Source organism: Pholcus phalangioides, unplaced genomic scaffold (genome assembly GCF_987345545.1).
Source record: "Pholcus phalangioides strain wild (caught in Gottingen) unplaced genomic scaffold, Ppha-v1.0 ptg000011l_1, whole genome shotgun sequence".
Classification (NCBI taxonomy): Eukaryota; Metazoa; Arthropoda; class Arachnida; order Araneae; family Pholcidae; genus Pholcus; species Pholcus phalangioides.
Genome location: NW_028301604.1, coordinates 37,479,952 through 37,503,488, shown reverse-complemented (window position 1 = coordinate 37,503,488; position 23,537 = coordinate 37,479,952). Strand labels below are relative to the sequence as shown.

General features: G+C 35.9%; 2 protein-coding genes and 1 non-coding gene across 11 annotated transcripts in view; 1 reads left to right on the top strand and 2 right to left on the bottom strand.

Annotated features, from left to right (window-relative positions):
• The window catches only part of cnc (NFE2 like bZIP transcription factor cap-n-collar), a 662,445-nt gene that overhangs the window by 54,537 nt on the left and 584,371 nt on the right, over positions 1-23,537 (top strand). The window lies entirely within an intron of this gene.
• TRNAA-GGC (transfer RNA alanine (anticodon GGC)) lies at positions 3,167-3,238 on the bottom strand. Its single transcript has one exon. It is a non-coding gene; the product is annotated as a tRNA-Ala (tRNA).
• LOC149080410 (uncharacterized) lies at positions 20,946-22,125 on the bottom strand. Its single transcript, XM_089238738.1, has 2 exons — positions 21,414-22,125; positions 20,946-21,298 (listed from the first exon to the last, which is right to left on the bottom strand). Exons 1-2 carry the CDS (start codon positions 22,123-22,125, stop codon positions 20,946-20,948), a joined length of 1,065 nt encoding a protein of 354 aa, XP_089094864.1.

Genomic DNA, 23,537 nt, shown 5'->3' with positions numbered 1-23,537 from the left:
TGTGCAAAGCATGTTCTAGAAAAAGCCATTTCCAGAAAGTGTGTGTGAAATCTGGAAACACAGAGTTTGTGGATAACATTTTTCGTGCCAACCAAGATGAAAAAAGGCATGAAATATATGTCTTTGTGAACAAATATCATCATCATATCAAATTTCAGTATGACACTGGGTCAAGCAAATCAGGAAACCAAGATTGTCTAAATCAAAATAACTGTTGGCATTCCCTGACCAACCTATTGAAGATGCAACAGTCAAAATTACAGCTTTTCAAATAAGATCAAATTCTTGAGACATAAAATGAACAAGAATGGTTGGTATTCTGCCTGATAGCAACAGAATAAAAGCTCTCTCTCTCTCTGTGAGTTACCTGCACCAACAAATGTTCCAGAACTAAGACCTTTTTTAGGTTCAGTGAACTATTACAGTAGATTTGTCAAGAAGTTGGAAATGGAGCAAGGTTCATCAACGATCCTTTGAAAATATCTGAGCAAATATCATCTGATATACTGCTAGTACATTTTGATCTAGCAAAACCAATTGCAATGTCTTGTGATGTTTCAACCAGAGGTTTGGGAGCTGTGATCCAACATCATGTCGATGGTGAACTGAAAATAGTTGCCGCTGCTTCCAGAACTCTAAATCAGGCAGAAAAGAACTGTTCCACTATTGATCGAGAGGCCTTAGCCATTATGTTTGAACTGCAAAAGTTTTACAAGTACCTGATAGGCAATCATTTCACTATACAGAGCGACCACAAACCGCTTGAACGCATTCTTGGTAATGATAAGGAAGTACCTCATTTGGCTGCTTCAAGGTTAACAAGATAGGCTATCACTCTGAGTGCTTTTGATTATGAAATCAAACATCTGTCTGGCAAAGAAATGTGTGTTCCTGATGCATTATCTCGACTACCTTTGCTTGGAAAAAAGCATCAGTGATTTTGAGAGTATTGCAGCTGTCTACAGAATTGTGAACCATACAATAAACAAGCTCTTTCTAACACGAAGAATTCTCAAATCCCAAACAGAAAAAGATCCTGTTCTAAGCAAAATTATTCTGTACACAGAACGTGGATGGCCACAGAAGAGCAAACTGGATCGCTAGAACCTGTCCAAATCCGCAGACTGTATGCCGACCGTCCTGTCCTTATCCATTTTATGAGAAACAACATGAATTGTCTTATGAACAAGGGATTATAATTTTTTGTTTGGCATTGTAATACCAAACAAGGGGAAGAACTGTGTGATAGAAAAAATTCATGAAAGCCATGCTGGCATTGTGTCAATGAAATCAGTAACTAGAATGGTGGCCATGCATTGACCGTGGCATAGAACATATGGCTAAAACATGCTTGGACTATAACATAAACCATCCAAAAATTTGTGAATCACCTCTATTGTTATGGAATAACGCAGGTAAACCTTGGAACCGAGTACACATAGACTTAGTAAAGCTGAATGGTGATAACTGGCTTTTATTCATTGACTCTCATTCTCGATCGCTATAAGTATTCAAGCTAAAACAAGTTACACATCAGCTCATGTGATTTAATATTTCCGAAAGCTGTTCGCTTCATATGGAATTTGTTGCATAATTGTGTCTGACCACAATTCACACCATCTGAATTCAGAGAGTTTTGTAACAGAAATGGAGTCAAACATTTCAGAACAACTTCATACAGTTCCAGAAGCAATGGTTTAGCAGAGCGAGTATTTCACACTTTCGAGACAAGATTCAGAAAAACATAGAATCAGTTTGAAGACCAAGAACACCAACTATAAGTCTTCTTGTTCAATTATTGTGCAACTGTACACTGTGCCACAAATGCCACTCCAGCTAAACTGTACCTCAACAGAGAACTGTGTACTGTATTTGACAGGCTGAAACCAGATCATTTAAACAATGTACCAAGCCTAAAGTCCAAACTGTACCATGATAAAAGATCACAGTACAGGGGAATTCAACACTGGTGACAAAGTATGGTTATGCAGAGGAACAAGTCCTCTATGGAAATCCGGTCATACAGCACCGAACAGGTCCTTTGTCCTATATAAATGCAGATAGTCAACATGTTCATGCAGATCATTTGAGAAAGAAAGAAGAAAAAGCCAACTTGATCAACATGAACTTTGCGATCAATCACCTGAAGAAACGTCTCGGCTTGAACATTCAACATGCCTCAGGGAAAATCATGAACAACCCACAGAGTCTATCCCACATCTTGATGATGATGATGACAAAGAGCAACAAGCACCTTCACCTGATGGATTTTTTAGGAGATCAGAGCGTAAGAGGAAATCCCCTCTGAGATTTCACGAGGAATTTAACTATTGAAATGGGGGAGGGGTATATGTAGGGTATCTGGCAACACCAGAAAAAGAACAGTATAACTGAGGAGATGATGGCAACACCCAGGCAGAACATAGGTCATTAACAGCGAGAATGGCCACCCAATCCCGGTCTCCAAGAACATCAACATTTTGTATTTTATTATTGTATTAATCATGTAACGTAGTTTAATAAAACAAATATCCCACATTATGATCAGTCGCTATTGTTACCTTTTGTCCTGAAAACCGATCATGGAATCTTTGACAGGACCACACTACTGAAAGAGCCTTTTGTTCGGTAACAGAAAAATTATTTTCTTCAATATTCAATGCTTAACTGGTATAAACCAATGAACGCTTATCTCCAGGTTCAACTTGGTGTAAGATAGCTCCCAATCCACCTCTACTAGCGTCAGTATAAATTATAAGTGGATACAACCAATTCCTGGTTGTAAGCACAGGAGCCTTAACCAAAGCCTCTTTTAACTTGAAAGGCTGACTGCTGAGAAAAAGTAGAATCCCACCAAAACTTTTTCCCTTTCTTTAACAATCCAAGAGTCTTCTCGGCAAACTTGTCAATGGACTGACGATACCACCTGATCAGACCTAAAAACTGTTGAAGTTGTTTGACATTTAAAAGTTTGGGAAAATTCTGTACCGTCACAAACATTCCACCCATTTTCAGTTAAACACAACCCCAAACATTTCAATTCCTTCTTTAAAGTATGTTTGTTAGTGCAAGCAAGTCTTATGTAGAAGCAAACACTTGAATACAAAATTAATCGAAAGACTGGTTATTTGTGGAGATGAAGATTACAAGGAAGAAAATTCATCACTGCCCCCACGGGGACTCGAACCCCGGTCTCTCGCTTGCCGGACGAGTGCTCTACCATCTAAGCTATGGAAGCAGATAGAATATTTCAACCTTGGAGCGTATATATATGTTGAAAGGCACCGTACATGGACGCGTCAACAACCAACTAATAGCTCGTGAATGACAAAGGCCAACCAGATGGCCATATGCATATAGAAACGTCCTCTCCACTTGTCAATACAAGATTCATCGAAAGACTGGTTATTTGTGGAGATGAAGATTACGGAGATCTTCATTTCCACAGTCTTTCGATTAATCTTGTATTGAGAAGTGGAGAGGACGTTTTTATATATATATATATACACACACACACACACACACACACACACTTTATTTCAGTTAATTAATAGAAACATGAATTAAATCACAGAACTTGCACACATGATTTTGTCATACAAAAACATTTTATTCCAAACACATTTGTTCATAGAAAGTTACTATAATCACAATTTATTTGTAGCACATTTATTAGAAATCACAGCATTTCAAAAATAGAACTTTTCTGGGATTCACTAATTTTTATCGGCATCTTCAAATGTTGATTTACCAGAAATTAGAATGAGAGGAGAAAACCCTTATTAATGGTTATCAATCTTTAAATATGCTGTACATTTTATTTTTAATTATAACATAATCTTTAGTTGTATTAGTACACATAAGTCGTGCACAAAAGCACTTTGTGAATATTGTGGAGACTTGCCACCATTTCATCACTGTAGAAATCAAGATGCATCAACAGTGTTGTAAGGGAGGCCTGGCATTGCACACAAGTGCACATGTTCATGTTTAGATGTGTTTATTTTATTTACCCAAGGCTTGACAAATCCCAAGCGCCAAGTCTCCATGGCAAAATAAAGTTATTGGCACCTAAACTTTTCTATGCATGATCACAAAATTTCTGGAATTTATGTCTGTGTATCTACTAACATGAAGGTCAGTAAGTGCTGGAGAAGTTGAATAAAACATTATTTTGGACACTATATTTATTTTTATATTAAAAAATATGATTGGGGCTCTCCCAAAAAATTTGGCTGGTGCTTGAAATGATTTTCAATTTTTGCAGCCTTGTGTCTGCCTTGAAATTTTGGTGGCACCAATGAAGCAAAAACCATACTGGCAGGCAGCTTACTTTGTTTATATTTCCACTTAGTATTTCCACTCTAATTTTATCTTTGCTCTACAACACATCCTTAGCAATTTCTCATGGATTGGAGAACCCTCATTTAAATTAATATAGAAATTTTGCAGTGTCTGTGTCACTCTATTGTGTTAAAAGGTATGATATTATATGTCAAGTATATTGATTGTTTTATTATGTCCATTCACAAAATTTATTCATCAATGAATATGACTCCTACTTTTTTCAAAGAATTAATATTGTTTATTAGCAAGCAAAAGTGCTCAAGGATTTTTTTTAACATCCTCCTTCTCATTTACGTATTTATTCCAGTCTGTTGATATGAATGAAAACAGTGGAAATATAATGTTGAAATTCATGTCATTAAATCATGCATGAAAGTATTTTCCTTTACATTATAATAAAACAAACTCTTGCTTAAAGGTAAATAGAATTAAAATTTTACTTTTGTTTGCTTTGGAAGCACTTTTTTCGACACTCTTGAAAAAAAAACCTTCACATAACTTTGCAGCTAGCTATAGCCAAATGTCTTGGAAACAAAATTTTTTTGAGAGTTCGAAAAATCTCAAATGTATATGGAAAGGGCCGGGATAAGGAATTTAGTGACTTGGTGCAAAAAAAAATTTGCCGTCCATCAAAAAAATTTTATGCAGTTGCTCCCCAACTTATAAACTTTTCGAGTTACAGCCGTGAATCTTGAAGGGGTCATGACCACTGTTGGAAAAATTATGCAGAAGGAACTCATTTTTTCATTATTTCAGGAACATGTTGATAGTTGGGATTGTAATCAATAGAGTCTGGAAGTTTAGGCAGTCATCGGTCAGCTATGCATACACAATGCAGTCCAATACCTGAGCGAGACATAATGTGAAGCATGCAGAGAAGCAAAAATTTCTAATTTTCCTCTGCTTTTCTAACATGACATGGGCTGTGTTCATCTTAAACACCACGTCTAACACCCATGGCTCCACAAGGGTGGGGCTGCCAGGCTCCAGCCGGGGGGGGGGGGCCTAGGCTAACAAGTGTTCCCAAAGTTGGGAAAATCGCCCCCTGGTGGGCAATGGAATGATCTGGGGGGGGGGGGATAGAAGCTAAGGTCTTAACATAGAATCCTGTGTTCACTTGAGTTGGGGGATGATGAGAAAGAAAAATTGCTGATGAAGGTAAATTGCTATGGAACAAAATGTTTGGGAAACTATGTGCTGACACCATTCGGTCAAAGTAAAGTTAATTCATGGCACCACCAAGTTATAACCTATATATCATCATCAACAACAACCATTTCCAATCCACTGCTGGATGAAGGTCTCTAAATTTTTCCATTCTGCTTTGTCAGATGCTTTAGCCATCCGGTTGACTCCAGCCAACTTTCCTGATCTCCTCAATCAATCTTGCGTGGGGACGCCTTCTTGGACGTTCAACACCACGCCACTTATATACAGCAACACCTATCTCTCAGACCACTTACTCACTTTTAAATGGAGCTGAAAGGAGGAAGGGAACTTTGTAACGAAAATTAGTACTGAGTTGGAATTTAAAAAAAAAAAAAAACATTTCTTTTGTTCTCAATGCTCAAAATATCCAAGTTTTGCATATTATGGCCTCTAATTTAACATTAATTAACACAAAAATTTGAAAATTTTTGTAGGAATATACATATATACAAAATAAAACAAATTCACACAAAGTGATAGGCTAATTTCTACAATATAATGGAATTCTAAATTATGTGTATAAATTCAAACAATCTGAAAGTGTAAATTTACATCGACATGAGAAAAAAAAAATTAAAATATAAATGAATTGTTTTGATTTACATTGATTGCAGTAATCAAGTAAAAATTCAGTTATATGGTGCATTTTTAAGTAATTTAGTTAAGCAATCGCGGATTTACATCAATAATATTGAATTGGTCTGGTTTTCTTAGAAGAGAAATTCAAGTACACATGACAAAAATATGAATGTAAAATAATACTATATATATGTTATATACAATAGAATCTTGATCATCCAACCTAACATAGCCTGTGTTGATTAATCCAAATTTATAGATAACCGACTGTTTATCAGAGAGGGACTTTCCGGATATGCCAAGACTAGGTATCGGAATAGAAAATGAGCTGGCCTCTTCCGATAATCAAACCACAGTCTTCTTGTAATCCGAGCAACAGCACTAACCAATGTACTGCGGTAACATGAACTTTGCCTTCTCTTTTCACGCATTGTAAGCATCGAATAGATATTGTAGTCTGTATCTACTATCACACCTTTTGTAGCCTTATTGCTGAAGTTGATGAAGCTACAATGTTTCTACTCAGCACATACACACCAATACATGAAGATAAGGAAAAGCCTGTGCATTAACTAGTGCACTTGACAGAATCAAGAGAACCAGGGTTCGATTCCCAGTGGAAGCCAGTTCATTTTTCCCTCCGAAAAGTTATCTTGAAGTTTATATCTAGAGAACATTAAAAACCTGACATCGGTTAATGAAGTTTTAAATTACCAAGAGAAGTTGGATAAATCGGTTCTTACATGACTCATTACTTTGACTGATATAGCTTACTTATTTATAACTTAATTAATAACTCATAATCAATAAAACTTAACCGTGTGATACATTTTGAAATAGTCTACAAGGAATAACCCAACGTTGCATTGACTGCATTGAAACCTAGTTTCTCTCTGAACACGTTTTCCTTTCTCAATGGTTTTGTTAGCACACACTACACATTTTCGTACAGGGTAATTTTTGTGAGACTTGTTTTTGTGAGATTTTTGCGGTACGGTACTTTCCACGTAAGAAGGAAAATGTCTTGCCGCCAATCTCGTTACATTCGCCAGTGGATCCAAAGCTACGCCTCTGTTAGATATTGGTTTAATCATATTACCAGATAATTTCTAGCAGTCTTTCAACCAAACGCATCCTGAAATCTACCTGTTTTGATGTTCTACCATTCTTTTTAAATAGAACAAAAGAATTCTATACAGTTTGATTTAGTAGATAACAAAATATTTTTTGTAATATTTCCGTTGTTGATTTCTTGCAATATTATAGTATGACAGACACTGGTCTGAAAGGTCTACACCTCCCATAGTAGAATTGTAGTCCACTACCAGAATGGGTTTCTTGTAAACCTTTCCACTTTGAAATCCATGTTGTGGACCGTGCTCAGCATGCATAGGGTTTTTTATCTTGCCACTTTATGGCTAGCATCTTTCCTTTTTGGAACGCTATGAACTGGCCTTTCTTCAGTTTTTTGGTCTTCAGGGCAGGATGAAGTTCTTTCCTGTTGATTCTCATAGTTTCCATAGGTGTCAGTCCTTTGTTTTATCAGTATCTCTGCCAATTCAGGGGCGTATAAAAGTTATTTGTCACGATTACATGGCCTTTTCCTAACAAGTCATGGCTTAGTGTCAAAACAACTTTTATTGCTAAGCCATAGTGACAGTATTCATCACAAAAAACAGTATTCATCACAAAAAACAGTATCCTTCCCTGTGTACACCAGAGAATTCCAGATGTATCCGCTTTCGATTCTCAAAGTTGGATCATTTTTATTCCAAATCTGGAGCGTTTAGTTGGTATATACTTTTTTTTTTTTTTTAAACCGAGCACAACTCAGGTCTATTGCCATAGGCAATTTACTACCTAGTGAGTTGTGCCGGAATTGTGTGTGTACCTAACAGTCTGAGTGCGTATCTAGCATTGTGTATGATTTTTCAGTGCTGCCATCTATATCTCAGAAGTGAAGTGAGTGATGTGTGGTGACTGAATATTTGTACTGTTTGTAGGCCTGTTGCTCTCTGTGGTGAGACGTTTTAACAGGGAGATCGGCTCGCATTTGCATTTGCGCCTCGAAGTTGGGAACCACAGAAAACCAACTTCAGCCGACCACCACTGTCGTGACAGTGGGGCTCGAACCCGGATCCCCGCGATGCGAGTCCGTCACTATGATCACTCGACCACCACAGCGGCAGTTGGTATATACTGCTTCCATCCTGGTAAGCCCCTTGATAACCTAACAAAGTCTCATCCACTGAAATTGCTGACGGGGGGGTAAGCGGGTTGGAAATTCTTCACAATTTTTCGATACATATCATAGATTTTTCTCAATTTAGGTTGAGGGTGCATTTTTGCATAACCTGCTTCATTGTTCTCAAAGTGAAGAAATTTCATGAGCAGTGAGTATCGTTCACCACTCATGACCTGGCCAAAGAAAAGAGTTGAAAGCATTGGTCACTTCGAACAAAACTATCTTTCGGTGGGCTTTTGAACCATCCCTTTCAATAACAATAAAGAAATGAATCGATTCATCTCATTCCTGTTAGTGTCTTGCCATTTCAGTGCACGGGATGATGGAGACAGTTCAGCCGTTTCGAAGAACTGTTCTGCATAGCGATTTTGTTTCTTGCACAATAAAGTCTAAAAGTTCATCATTGAACAGCAAATGTAAATACTCATAGGGATCATCAGAATTTTCAATCGTTATGTAATTAACACTATTCCCATATTTAATTAATCAATAAATATTTGTTAGATTTAAAAAAAAAACCAACTTTTGCAATTTAATTATTTTTTGCTTAACTCAATAGATTACTTCGTGTTCGAAAAAATTCTTTTAATGTTATTATTCATATAACATAAAGATGTTTTTTCTCCAGTTACTTTCAGTATGCTTAATTAGAAAACTATTTTGCAAAAACGATAACAAAAATTAGGTGAATATAATGTATTGAATGAAGTATAAATAATGAAGATTAATTAGTGATGATTTACGATATACAGGGTGATTGTAACTAAGGTTCTGATTTCAAAACACTGTAAAAAAGAACGATTGTCAGAATGACTTGAAAATTGACATGAATATTCCTGAAGAAATGAAATTTTATTTGGCAAAGGGGTGGTGGGGAAATATTTAAAAATATAAAACAAATTACATCATCCAACATGAAAATTTGCTCACAGAATGGAAACTATAGCCAGTCATGGCAAAAAGATAATTATAGTATTGCACGATTTCATAATTCATGGAAACATCACAAAAAATGAAGTAATTGAACAAATAACTACAACTTACTCAAGAAATGTTAAATATGTTGTCCACCGTGTTCTGGCTATGAGGTGAAAACACAAAAATTCTTGTTCAATAACAGATCAGAATATGCCATGGTCATGATGTGGATGCACTTGCAATTCACCTTTATTAAACCAAACGTGCCCCCATGTTAATATTCCTGAGGAACTTCTAACATATACGGGATGTGCTGGAGATTGCAATTCACCAAGGGCATCACAACATTTTGAGATGCTCCCCCACAGTCAGAGGTTGCAAGGGTTAAGATGCATCCTGTTATTGTCGAAATGGGTCTTAAGCAGCTGCTTTGCTGGTATTACAATGTGCATCTTGATAGTTGTTCTATCCACACATTGATGCTGTGGAAGTGCTGAAATGATGTAGTTGCACAAAATAGATTATACTGCTGGCCAAGTACAGCATCATCTACTTGCACTTTTTTCTTTTGCCACAGAAATTTCCATTGCTTCAGGAGTATCCATGCATATTTTCAAGTCATTCTGACCAGTAGTTGTGTATATTGTACAGTTTTTGGAATCAAAACTTTAATTATAATCACTTTGTACATAGCTGATTATTTTTCACAAATTTGTTACTACTATATAGTAGAACCTTGATTAACTGGGTTTAACGATGAAAGTATTAAAAAAAAACTATTGAATATTAAGACTGGGAGATATACAGTAGGAGATGTCTTACTTCTTATGGGAAAGAAAATTAAAATGTCTGTGAGGTAATGTGTAACTACTAGTACACTAGTCTTTGTCCTTTAAGAGCAGCTGGTGTCTTTATTGGATTATAGTACCACCTGCCCCTAGCATGATGGTGTCACTACTGTTTCTGCTTCTTTGTGAAGGGAAAAAGAAATCCTGTGAGAGATAATACACCACTACATCTAGATGTGTGATGCAATCCTTATTCATGAATTTGCTTAAGATATAGAGCATCAAAATGTAGCCAAAGGTTAAAAAATGTGGTAAGAATGAGAAATTTTGTCTTCTGTATGTAACTTTAAATAACTAAGATACTTTATATGAAAAAAAAATATATATATTCAGGCCACTTTTATGAGACTTTTTGAAAAAAACCACTTATACTATTTAAAGATATACCATCAGAATGTACTCCAAGAATATAAAATGTGGTAAAAATGAAAAATTTTGGCTAATAATAAACCAATATGATATTTTTCAAGGAAAAAATGATATTTAGGCCACTTTTATTTGATTTAAAAAAAAAAAACCCCCATTTGGTTAAAACCAAGGTTTAAACCAGTGTTTCCCAAAGTGGGCGATGCAATGGGCCTGGGGGGCGATAAAAGTTACAGATTTAACATAGGATCCTATGGGTTCCGTTGAGTTGGGGGGGGCGATGAAGGGAAAACATTTCTGAAGGGGGACGATGGAACGAAACGTTTGGGAAACTATGGTTTAATCAAATAACCCTTATCTAATCCGCAATCAGATTCATCAGACTCAGATTCTGATGACATGTACTCTTCTTCTGAAGATAGGAGACTTTCCTGCTCAGAATCTGAGACCATTTTTATGATGCATGCTATGAATAAATAGAAATTAAATCTTGAAGTATAAATATTATACAGAGCATGGAAATATATTTCTGCATGTGTGTGTGAGACAACACTGAGAAGAAAATGTATTCAGGCAGTGAGCAGATGAAAGTGGGAAAAAAAAATGAGGAAAAAAAACTAGTTCATGCTAGAAATTCCTTGAATTAATTGGTTCTGATGGGTGGGATACTATATCACAAATGCAGTATTCCCCATTCATTTTTACTGCTGTTGATATCGTACAGCATGAGATTTCGTTTCTAAAAAAAAAAAGAAAAAAGAACTTTTCTCTTACATACTCTTACAATAAATGGATAAGAATGACTAACTAAGATCAGAACGAGTCTGTTTTGAAATCTAGGTGAATATTTGTAAGGAAAAAAGAAAATAGAGTATCACTTTTCTTCTTCTAAATAACCTGGATTTGCACATAATTATATACATACAATGCTATATGCCGCAAAGGATGATTGACTTTCTGTGTTGACCACACACACACAATGTGGCAACAGCTATTCTCGCTCAGTACTATGGGAAGCCCAATTGCTTTGGGAGTGTTTGTGCAAAAAAATTAGAGAGGCATGTGCTGAACCATCATTGTCATGTTTCAACAAAGACGTTGAGGGGGAAGGCAAATCTGGTTTTTACGTTTAGAACTTTTTAGAAATGGATTTTCTGAATCGTGTTTTCACATCCAGAGCCCTTTAGACTCAGACATTTTTGCACGTATTTCTTCATGCAGATCCATCGGTCAGTTAAGAAGCATGGTGGGGGGGGGGGAAGTATACCCTGGAGGATTTCAATCTTTTTCTTCAGGACTGTTATACTTCAGCTTGTGTTGAAAAATTTTGCAGCAATGTAAATTTGGGAAAAAAAATGTTATGCTTCACTGGTAATTCCAAATTCTTAGGGCCTATTAAAGTACTACATAACCACCTATAAGAGGAACAATGAGGGGGGGGGGATCATCTCTGCAGACGCTCAACCACTCACTCTGTCAATCATATGGTCACTCACTTGATCAATCATTTGGTCACTCACTTGGCCAATCATACCATCATCCACTTGATCATTCGCATAGTCATTCACTCAACCATACAATCGCTCACACTCGAATGGTCACTCTCTTTGTCACAAATTTGGCCAATCATACCATAATCCACTTGATCATTCGCATAGTCATTCACTCAACCATACAATCGCTCACACTCAAATGGTCACTCTCTTTGTCACAAATTTGGTCACTCATGCTGTGAATTACTTGGTCACACGTACGATCGATCACGTGGTCACTCATACAGTGAATCACTGTCACTCATGGGGGTCAATCACTTGGTCACTCACTTTGGAATTCATGCAAACAATCACTTGGTCACTCACACAGTCACTCACTCATACAGTTAATTGCACACTCACAGATACGGCCACTCACTTGGTCAGTCATTCTGTCACTCACTTATAATTTTTATGGTCACTAATGCACTCCTACAGTCAATTTCACACTCACTTGGTCACTCATACAGTCACTCTTCCCCTTATATGGTCACTCACACAGTCAGTTACTCATACGGTCACTCATACGTTCAGTGCAGGTGAAATGTCAGGTGCAAAATGTACCAGGGACCAAAAACCCTCTGTCAAAAACCTTAAATATTGCTTTTCAGTATAAAAACTTCCATTGGAAATACACACATTGATTGCATGTAATGTTTATAGTCACAATGGTATACAAAGAATAAATACTTAATATGATTGTAATTTTTCATGTAAAATATACAATTTGAATAGAGCATAGCAAGCTGAAAGAAAAGCTATGGAACTATTTGATATTCTTCAATTCAAGATGATTCTTGACCTCCCAAAATTTTTCAACTGCTTATATGTGCATATTGATATAAACCATATGCTCCTTGTTAAACATTCTTTTATGCCATATATGTATAATGTTGATTTCTGTTATTAAATTTTCTAGATCACTGATAATTGAAACAATGCCCTTATTGCACATAACATTAGAATATATCTGGCAATAAAAATACTAAATTGTAGGACTAAAATGTCCTTCAATTTGGCAGGCTGATTGCATATGATGCTTAAAAAACTCCTGTAACTCATTCTAAGTACAAAAGTAAGAATGACAACATTGACAATAAAGTTTTGACTGTTTTAATACTGAGTAAATTACTGAAGTCAAAAACCTAACCCTTATCCTCTGTCACACATGTTTTGAATAAACAGCTCTCAAACATCCCGGTTTGAGCATGGATGTTTACTAACACTAACAAATTCCCTGGACGGATCATGCTGATCCCTTGGGAATACGTGAGGATCGCGTTATTATGATTATTATTTTGCTTAGTAAATTGAACACAGGTAATCAGTAGTTTGGACGAAACGACCATAAAATTATATGTTCTAGACTCAAAAAAATTCAAAATCACAAATCATAATTAGTATTGTTTTAATTATTGTAATACATTAACATTTAAAAATAAAACATTGTACTATGCAGAAAAGGAAGGTTTCTCATCATGTTACTAACCTATTATATTCAAAATATTATCCAAAAGCATTCATTTAAGTTTTTGATGATTTAAAACAGTTTTTGACACTTTAGTCAGAACCCCAACCGTTGTGTGGGCCATATGGTTTATTAATTTTTCTTTTGGTTAGTTTGAGGGTTCAAATACAAATACAAATACAAATACAACGCCACAACAGGCAAAATGCCCAACGAGGTGGCTGATAAAAAGATGCCCATAAAAATATGGTTGTCACATGTTTCAAAAATACAGCAACCCAATTAAAAATGCAATTAACACAAATTACAAACAATATATACACATGATAAAATATTATACAATGCCCATAAGGAATACTTATGGTTGTCTTATTCTAAGAATGGATAGCTTCTCGATCCACCCCAACATGTCTATCGTATTTCTTCTTAAACGTGTCAATTGTGTTACAATTTACTACCTCCGGGGGCAAGCTATTCCATCCATTAACAACCCTATTGGAGAAAAATTCCCTGCGACACCATAACCTTGCATTGTCCCTCACCAATCGATACTGGTGTCCCCTTGTAAAAGCAGTCGATTGGCGGTGTACTAAAAGTTCATGGTCCATCCTATCCATCCCATTGAAAATTTTGAACACTTCGATCATATCTCCTCGAAACTCAGAAACTCCGATCAGAAACTCATTTTGTATCACTGTTTTTAGTAATTAAAAACTTCTAACTGGATAGAAAAAAATAATTTTGTATTTACTACTTCATGGTCATTGAATGGTCACTGACATTCATCATTCAAAATTATAGTGCACATTTTGTACAGAAGGGTACATTGCATAACAAAGTAGTTAAATAGGCCTATTCTAGGTTTTGTGATTCTGATGCTACCCAATAGCATTCAATTTCATTCTGTATTTTCAGGACATGTGTGTGCTGAGGCATAAACAATGTATACAAAGCTCAGCTAGAGATGAAAATGCTTTATTTGTTAAAAATGATGACACTGGCATTGAACAGTAAAATGTAAACAAATCCCTTTAAAAAAGAATGGACAGACAGCACAGTAAAACCATCTGGTTCATCTTGACTTATTTTAATTGGACCTTATAATTTACACATTTTGCACTGTGCTTTTGGAAGTTGTCTTGAAGGTTTGTTAAAAAAGTATGTCTCCTTTTCCATAAGTTGCTGTGCAGCGAGAGCTGACAGACTGGACTTTTGAAGACTTCTCAAAAACAAAAATGTAATACATATTGTGTGGAGAGACAGAAAAGAATTGCCTGTAGTTGCTACTACACTGTTTTTTCCCCATTTTTTTTTTGTTACCAAATCATTCCTGTCAATTTGCTTTGGCTCGAGTTAATCTTATATGGTGCAATGAAATTTATTATTATTATTTTTTTCATATGGCTATGATTATGTTGTTTTTGTGGGGTATCTGCCTTTTTTGTTCCCCATTTTGTCCTACTTTTAATTTTTTGAGTGGAGCCCTGGATAAATCATATTTTAACATAAGAAAGCCATAATCAAATACTGAATTAGTCAAAAGTTTTGAACAGTAATCTGTTTCTCTTATAATGATGCCACAATACTTCAACACTAAAATTGCACCCAAAAAACCAAATTCATTTTTAGTCCCATTGTATAAATTTTTTTCCTGTTGAAATTTATCGGGAGAAAAAGAACACCATGCATGCAAATATAACCTGGGGAGGAAGAAGAAGAAACCATATGCACAGTGAATAAAAGGTGTGGATGCCAACCCTGTGAAGTTATTCCAGCGTGCAACCGCTCTAATAGTTGTAATGTACGGGATAATGGCACACTTTGGTAAATACTGAGTCCGCACCTTTTATTCACTGTGATGCAGATTTGCATATGGTTTCTTCTTCCCCAGGTTACATTTGCATGCATGGTGTTTTTTTCTCCCGATAAATTTCAACAGGAATGCCATTGTAACTGTTTGCAAAGCGGCCGTTTCGAAGTGTGCTAGCGTGTTTGCATTTCGTTTTAGACCGTGCATTCTTTGATGACAGTTGTTTGTATTGGTGTGTACTATCACCTCTCTCTTGAAGTTTTTCCCCCATCTTTTCTGAATCACCCTGTGTAGCATAGTCAACCGAGCACAATTTTTATCGTGCCAACCATATTCAAATTATTTATTTACACACACCCATGCTCAATTTATTTAATCATGAATTTTCATTATAAAATTTAATATATCGGAGTAATTGCTGAATTGCTGATATATTGATTGCAGTTTCATATTTTATTTGCCATGTGGATATTTTCCACACAATCTACCATATATATGGGCAATTTCATATATTTCAGCATCACTAAGTCGGATCCACTGCCCTATTGATTGCATGACATTATGGCCGTTTATATTTTCAAATAACACATTTACCGGACAAAAAAAATATTAAAAATATTTCTATATGTTTGATAGCAATAAAATAGTTCTTACCACAGTATTGGCATGCTAGGATTTCGTCACGGCTTCATCAATCACTGATGTATGTCAACAAATATGAAAATCACACACATTTTGTAAAAGATGGTGATGAATAAACTCTTTAAAAGAAACCAAAGATATAAATGTTTTATCAATAATTTTCCTTGAGTAAAATTATTTAAATCATTTAAAAAAAACATTTTATCGCTAAATATCATAAAGTGAGCTTGCAGCTAGTTGTGAAATTCCCTCTATTTCAAGATGGCGGCCGTGAACTACTGCTTAACGAATGGTGCTCCGCACAGTCCTTGGTTATGGTCCTAAGTTACTACCAAAAAATAATCCTCAGGTTAGAGATGGTATCGAAATGTCTAACTACCAGCCCGCTAAAGAAAAATCGGGGCTTAATTAGATTTCAGTAACTACAGCTGCTCTTGAATATTTCACAAATTCTGCAGTTTCACTAATACTTGCTCCTACAATGATCCCATGTTCAAAGTCTATCAAATCATATTTTTTCATTATATCTTCACAAACACTTCACCTATACTATTGTCTCAGAATCTAAGATTTCCTTTTTTATTGCTAGCCTATCAGCAACAGAGTGATGCCCCAGCTCATTTGCTTAAAACTCAGGTGGTCATAATAAAGTGGTCACTCAGTGTATGGTTGATATTAATTTTGCAGATTTTTTCAGCTTGAAATCACAAACTTATCAGAAGTAACAATCCCTAAGGGGCCGTTCAAGTATTACGTCAGCAAATTTTTAGCCATTTTTGACCCCCTTCCCCCGTGTCAACAAAATTTCATCAGCACTGCCCCATAGCCGCTGTGGTGGTCGAGTGGTCATAATGATGGACTCACATCGCGGGGATCCGGGTTCGAACCACACCGTCACCGCAGTGGTGGTCGGCTGAAGTTGGTTTCCTGTGGTTCCCAACTTCGAGGCGCAAATGTGAGCCGATCTCCCCATTAAAAAGTCTCGCCACAGAGAGCAACACGCCTACAACGATAAATTATTCAATCATTACACTTCACTCACAGTTAGAAAAACTGGTGGCAGATGACAGCACGACACATAACAAGCATTACACAGAAACAAACTTCACGTCAGGTTTCATTACACGTGCACACACATTCCCGCATGTACCAATTCGTTAAAGGTTCCGCAGAGGAATATGGGCGAGGTGCATGTGTGGTTTAGTAGTAGTAGCACTGCCCCATACCTTGTAACGCATATTGGTGGGATCAGAATCACACTCAGGAGGGGGACCATGGAGGATCGGGCGCCTCTCCCAGACGAAAAAAAAAAATTTCAATGCTATTTGAAGTGTAAAAACTCAATTTCTCTATAAGAAATTCATTGCAACTCATCTTTTAAGCCATATATGATTAAGCCCTTGACCCACAGACCAAATGTGGCCCTGAAGGTTATCTGATGTGGCTTGCCCCCTCAACCCCAATTTTGTAAAACTGAACTAAGCGGCACATTTGCAAATCGCTTAAATGACCCGTGCACAATTTCAGAGCATTTAAGTGGCCCATGGCACAGTTTCAGATCACTGAAGTAGGCCTCAAAGATAACTTTCACATTCAAAGATCACTTAAGTAACCCGCGACACAGTTCCAGAACACTTAAATAATCCATGGTACATTTAAAGATCGCTTGAGTGACATGTGGCACAGTTTAGAGCACTTAAGCAGCCCCCAGTGCGGTTCTACATCACTCAAGTTACTCGCAGAACATTCCTCGATTACTGAAGTGATCCGTGGATTAATTACAGATCACTTGAGTGATACGTGCTACACTTCCAGAGCACTTGAGCAGCCCGGACACATTTTCTGAGCACTTGAAGGATCCATAAAACATTTAGAGATCACTAAAGTGTCTCTGTAGGGCACTTACCAATAGGAAGAATGTTAGTTCAGGTGCCCACAAACTAGCAAACGATTTTTCTTGATTTTTGGCACACTGAGCAAGATGCCATTGAGAATATTTTATACTTTCATAAAGGGTGGTTGATGACGTTCGCATCAACCAAACCCACCTCTCCCCATTGATGCTGACGTAATACTTGAATGACCCCCTAACACATAATATACTGAAAAATCACTGGAAGTATTTTAATAAAATGGGGAAAAAGAACACTGCGCTTTCTCAACAATTGAAATTTTTACTGCATAACATTTTCAGTCAGTTGAGGGCTGATGGCAGAACCTTGCAAAACATTGTTTTGTGCAGGGTTGTTTGGTTTTAACTGTTTTTTTTTAAAATCACATAAAAGTGGACTAAATATAACTTTTTAATTTTCAAAATACATTAGATCTTTAGTAGACAAAGTTTCACTCTTACCACATTTTCTAACTTGAGAGTACTTTTTGAGGATATATCTTTAGCAAATTTACATGAAGCATGATTGTATCACCAATCCTATATGTATTATCTCAAACACTTTTTCTATCTCACTAAGAAGCAATAATATTTTTTATCATCACCTGATAAGGGGCAGGTGTTCCTATAATCCAATAGACTTCAGCTGTTCCTGAAGGGCAAAGACCAATGTAGGGTGGTTCATTACCTCACAACAGACATTTTCACTTTCTTTCCATCAGAAATATGATACATTATATCACTACCATAATTGGATAGTTATATATATACACACCCCCTCCAGTAAATCAAGGTTCTACTATACTGTAGTCAGGGTTCCTTGATATATATTGCAATATATATCTGATGTTTACTTTTAAAATATCACAATATCTGATATTTTGCCAAAAACGCATATTAAATGCATTGATATGTATATATTGTATATATTTATTGTATATATTGTATGATATTTTCATGATTTAAATATCAATGAATTCTTTGAATTTTTCAATCAGAATTTGTGTTTGGTAATCAGTATATAAATAGGTTTGTTCAAAAATAGATGTATTCAGTCTGAAATGCGTTGATATTTTCAGCTTCATATTTTCATTTGAGAACAGTTCAATATTTTCAGTCTCATATTTTCAGCTGAGAAGGGTCTGATATTTTCAATTGAAAATATCAATCAAATCCTTCTGAAATGAAAGTATCAAAATCAAATCCTTCTCAAATGAAAATATCAAAATCAAATTCTTCTCAAATGAAAATATCAAAATCAAATTCTTCTCAAATGAAAATATGAGACTAAAAATATCATTCTCATAATATATTTTAAATATATTTCAAAAATATTGGAGTAAGAGATCAGATTTTAAATATTTTTTTATTAATAGACAGCAAAAGTGAGTGTTCATGTTAAGTGAAATGTTCGCCTTTTTAATTAATATCATGCTTAAAACATTTATAATATAATACAGGTTTTGACCATTTTGTTGAAAATATTCGATATTTTCAATATTTTCGAAAATATCAATTTATGAACCCTAACTGTTGTAAGAAATTTATGAAAAATAATCAGCTGTATACAGAGTGATTATAATTAAAAGTTCTGATTCCCGAACGATGTAAAAGGAGAACCACTGGTCAGAATGACTCAAATTTGCTTGAATACTTCTGAAACAAGAGTTTTGTTAGACAAAGAAAAACATTTTTTAAAATATATCAATCAATAAGGCTGTAATCTCAAAATATTTTTCACATCATTTCTGCACTTCAGCAGCATTGTGTGGACAGCAATTTTATAAAGATGAAAATTGCAACACCAGCAAAGCAGCCGCTGAAGAACAATTTCAGAAATAACAATGACACAAAGCACCATGTTCTCCTGACCTTACCCCTAAAGCCAAAAGTTGCAAGGGTTATCTTAAGAACATCAAGTACAGGGGTCAGATCGTGAGCTTGGCTGAATTAAAGTACATCCACAGCATTAAAACTACACTCTGATCTGTTGAACAAACATTTTTTGGGTTTCCACTTCCTAGCAAAACACAGTGGACAACATATTGAATATTTCTTTTGTAAGTTGTTATTTAATGACTTTATTTTTGTGATGTTTCAGTAAATTATAAAATCGTGTAATACTAATTAAGTTGTCATTCTGCCCAGACTGGCTAGTTTACTTTCTGCTAGCAAATTTCCCATGTGTTGGATAAGTACAGCATCATCTATTTTACTTTTTTAAGTATTTATTTTCATTTGCAAAAGATAATTCCATTGCTTCAGGAACAATCATGTAAATTTTCAAGTCATTCTGATGAATGATTCTGACTTTACATTTTGAAACAAGAACTTTAGTTACCTTGTAGATTGCAAACCATTACTAACTCTGCACTTATACAGATTTGCTGCATTAAACACATTTTGTATTTTTACTTGGTTTTTATCAGTTTTTGCAAAATTGTTTCTAAACTAATTGTTTTGAAAAAGTAAATGGAAAAAACATCTATTATATGGTTCATAATAACATTGAGAATTTTCAAACACAAAAATTCTTTAATTAAGCTATAAAATAATTGAATTACAGAAGTTTGTTTTTGTTAAAATGTAAGAAATATTTAATTAAGTGGCAAAGATGAATCATTTTTGGCTTTTGAGATGGAGATGTCATTTAACTTTCAGAAATAACATCGAACAAGTACAGAGAATGCCAACAATTAATTTATTAGATTAAACTCAACACACATAGCACATAAACATTAGTGTAAACAGTTAAAAGTAACTAAACATAATTGAATCAAAATAAAGGGGAAAATAAATAAACACAAAGTTAAAATCAACAAAAAAGGAAAAGAGCAACATATGCTGTACATCACACTATTTATACTCGTGGCCGTGGCCACACAGCACATGAACATTCGATTACGATTAACACACACAATGGTTAAGAACCAAAATATATGCAAAAACAGTCAATATTGCGACCACCACAAGTACTCCCCCAGTCATTTAGACGATCAACTTGAAACTTGACAACAGGGCGAAAACAACTGCCATATCATATACAAATACAACGCCACAACAGGCAAATTGCCCAACGAGGTGGCTGACTTAAGAATATGTCACATAATGATCAACTGGACCACTTGATTCTTCACGTAGACGAACTGAAGCACTTGATTTTTCATCCACTAAACCAGAATCCCTTGATAGGAATGCAGGCTTGAGGCGGTCTATAGATACTCTGTCCTTTCTCCTGTTGAGATAGAGAACAAAGAATTTCTCATCTTTTTGGCACACACAGTATGGGTCCGTGTATGGCTGCTGGAGCGTAGCATCTTGTCGCACGAAGACATGATCAGCTTCAGCAAGTTCTTTATGGAAAAAGATGTCCCTCGATGAATGCCTGGACGCTGGAACTGGTCTGAGATTGCAAATTATATTCTGTAAGTTCTCCAAGAGGTCTGTTCGTGGAGGCAGGTCAACGAGAGAAGAATTCGCAAGGCAAATGGATCATGCTGCCATATACCATTTCCACTGGCAAGGCATGCATGTTCATCTTAACAGTAGCACGAATACCCATGAGGATGGTAGGAAGCAGTTCACTCCATTCGGCTCCTCCATGGCACATCAGTGAGCTCTTCAACTGACGGTGAAAACGTTCGACCATACCATTGGCCTTTGGATTGTAGGAGGTTGTCCTAGTGGCGAATGTTCCTAGAAACCTGCAAAGTGACTTGAAAAGATTACTTTGGGAATTCGTACCTCTGTCAGTTACAACTATATTGGGTGCCCCAAAACGGGTTACCCAGCCATTGTAAAAGGTACTGGCAATAGTGTCAGCAGATTGGTCTTTCATTGGAAATGCTTCAGGCCATCGACTAAAGCAATCGACAACAGTTAGAATATACTTATTGTCATTGGAAGGTGGCAAAGGACCAACCACATCTATATGTACGTGGCTAGCAGGAAGCAATGTATACTCGCCGAGAGGAGATTTCACATGCCTCTGCACCTTAGATTTTTTACAAGGAATGCATGTTCTACACCATAGTTGACAGTCTTTTTCTAATTCTTTCCAAATAAACCGCTTACATAGATCGATAGTGGCCTTGATCCCTGGATGGATCAGGGATCCATCAGGGGCCAAGGATGCCAATCCATGCACGGTATCAAAAACTTGATGTCTGAACAACGTAGAAGTTTGCGGGGGGAAAAAAAGGTTCGCGATGAGATTATCAACATGCTGTTGTAACACAGAACCTATCGCAAATTCTGACGCATCTACCATGAGTGACAATTTAGCGTTATGTTTCGGATAAGCAAGTTAAGTAGCATTAGAAATCATGACATTACATTGATCAAAAGTATCTTGCAAATTTTTTGTCCAAGCTATTTCCGATTTATCTTCTTTACGATTACCCTTAACTAAATCAAACAAAGGAGCTTGACTGAAGCAGCATTCTTTAAAAATTTATAAAAAAATGTAAAAGTTAATCATCGCCAAAAATCTGCGTAGATCATAAACATAGGTAATGGATAATCCAACATGGCTTTGACCTTGTCAGGCAATGGTGCCACACCCTTGGATGAAATTTCGAAACCAAGAAATGAAAGTTTTTCTTGTCCAAAAATACATTTATCCAAATTACATACTATTCCATGATCAGATAACACTTAGAAAAGTTTACTCAAATCGGATTTATGTTGTTCAACATTTTCTGAAGCTACCAGAATGTCATCCAAATAGCAAAAGCAGCAATCAAGATCTCTAAGAATATTATCCATAAGTTTTTGAAATGTCTGTGCCACATTTCTTAAGCCAAACATCATTTAAACATTCATATAACCCCATGGAAGTTATGACCGCGGTTTTAGGAATATCCAATTTTTTGATAGGGATTCGATGATACGTTTTCACCAGATCAATTTTGGAAAAAATGCTTTTACCAAAATGCTTGCAAATTGTGCGAAAAATCATGAATATGAGGTATCGAATAACGATCTGCACTAGTAATGGCGTTTAATCTGCAAAAATCCCAGTATATGCGCCACTCATAATTTTTTTTAGGCACAAGATGTATGGGACTAGCCCACTCACTTTTCAAAGGTAGAATAATCCCTTGTTTTAAAAGTGATTGGAATTCCTGTTTAACAACTATTAATTTTTCAGGTGAAAGTCGTCTGACTTTGGAAAAAACAGGAGGTCCCTTAGTTTCAATACAGGGGGTAATTCCATGACTGTTAGGCTTCACATTCAATGTGGTATTAAAAAGTTTGGAAAATTTACATAATAATGGACTATATGGTGATTTTACTTAATACTGGCGTTAAACCAAAAAATGAACCAGAAAATGGTAGTCCTTTGGATTACAGGGCTGTCAAATTGTCAATTAATACATTATTTTGACATCTACCAATAATCCAAATTCCCTGAGCAGTCTGCCCCCAATATGGGATGGCTTATGTCAGCAATAATAGATCCCCATGGAAATTGTCGACGTAATCCTAAGTCCAATTCCAAATGTTTGGTGCCATAAGTGAAAATTTTAGAACCATTTGCTGCGAACAGCATGAAATTTTGTATTTTAGAAGTCCTGTCTAAATTTCGTGGAAAACAGGATACTACAGCCCCAGTGTCGACTAGGAATCAAAATCCTGATTTTATATCAACTACAAATAAACGGCTATTGGTAGCATGAC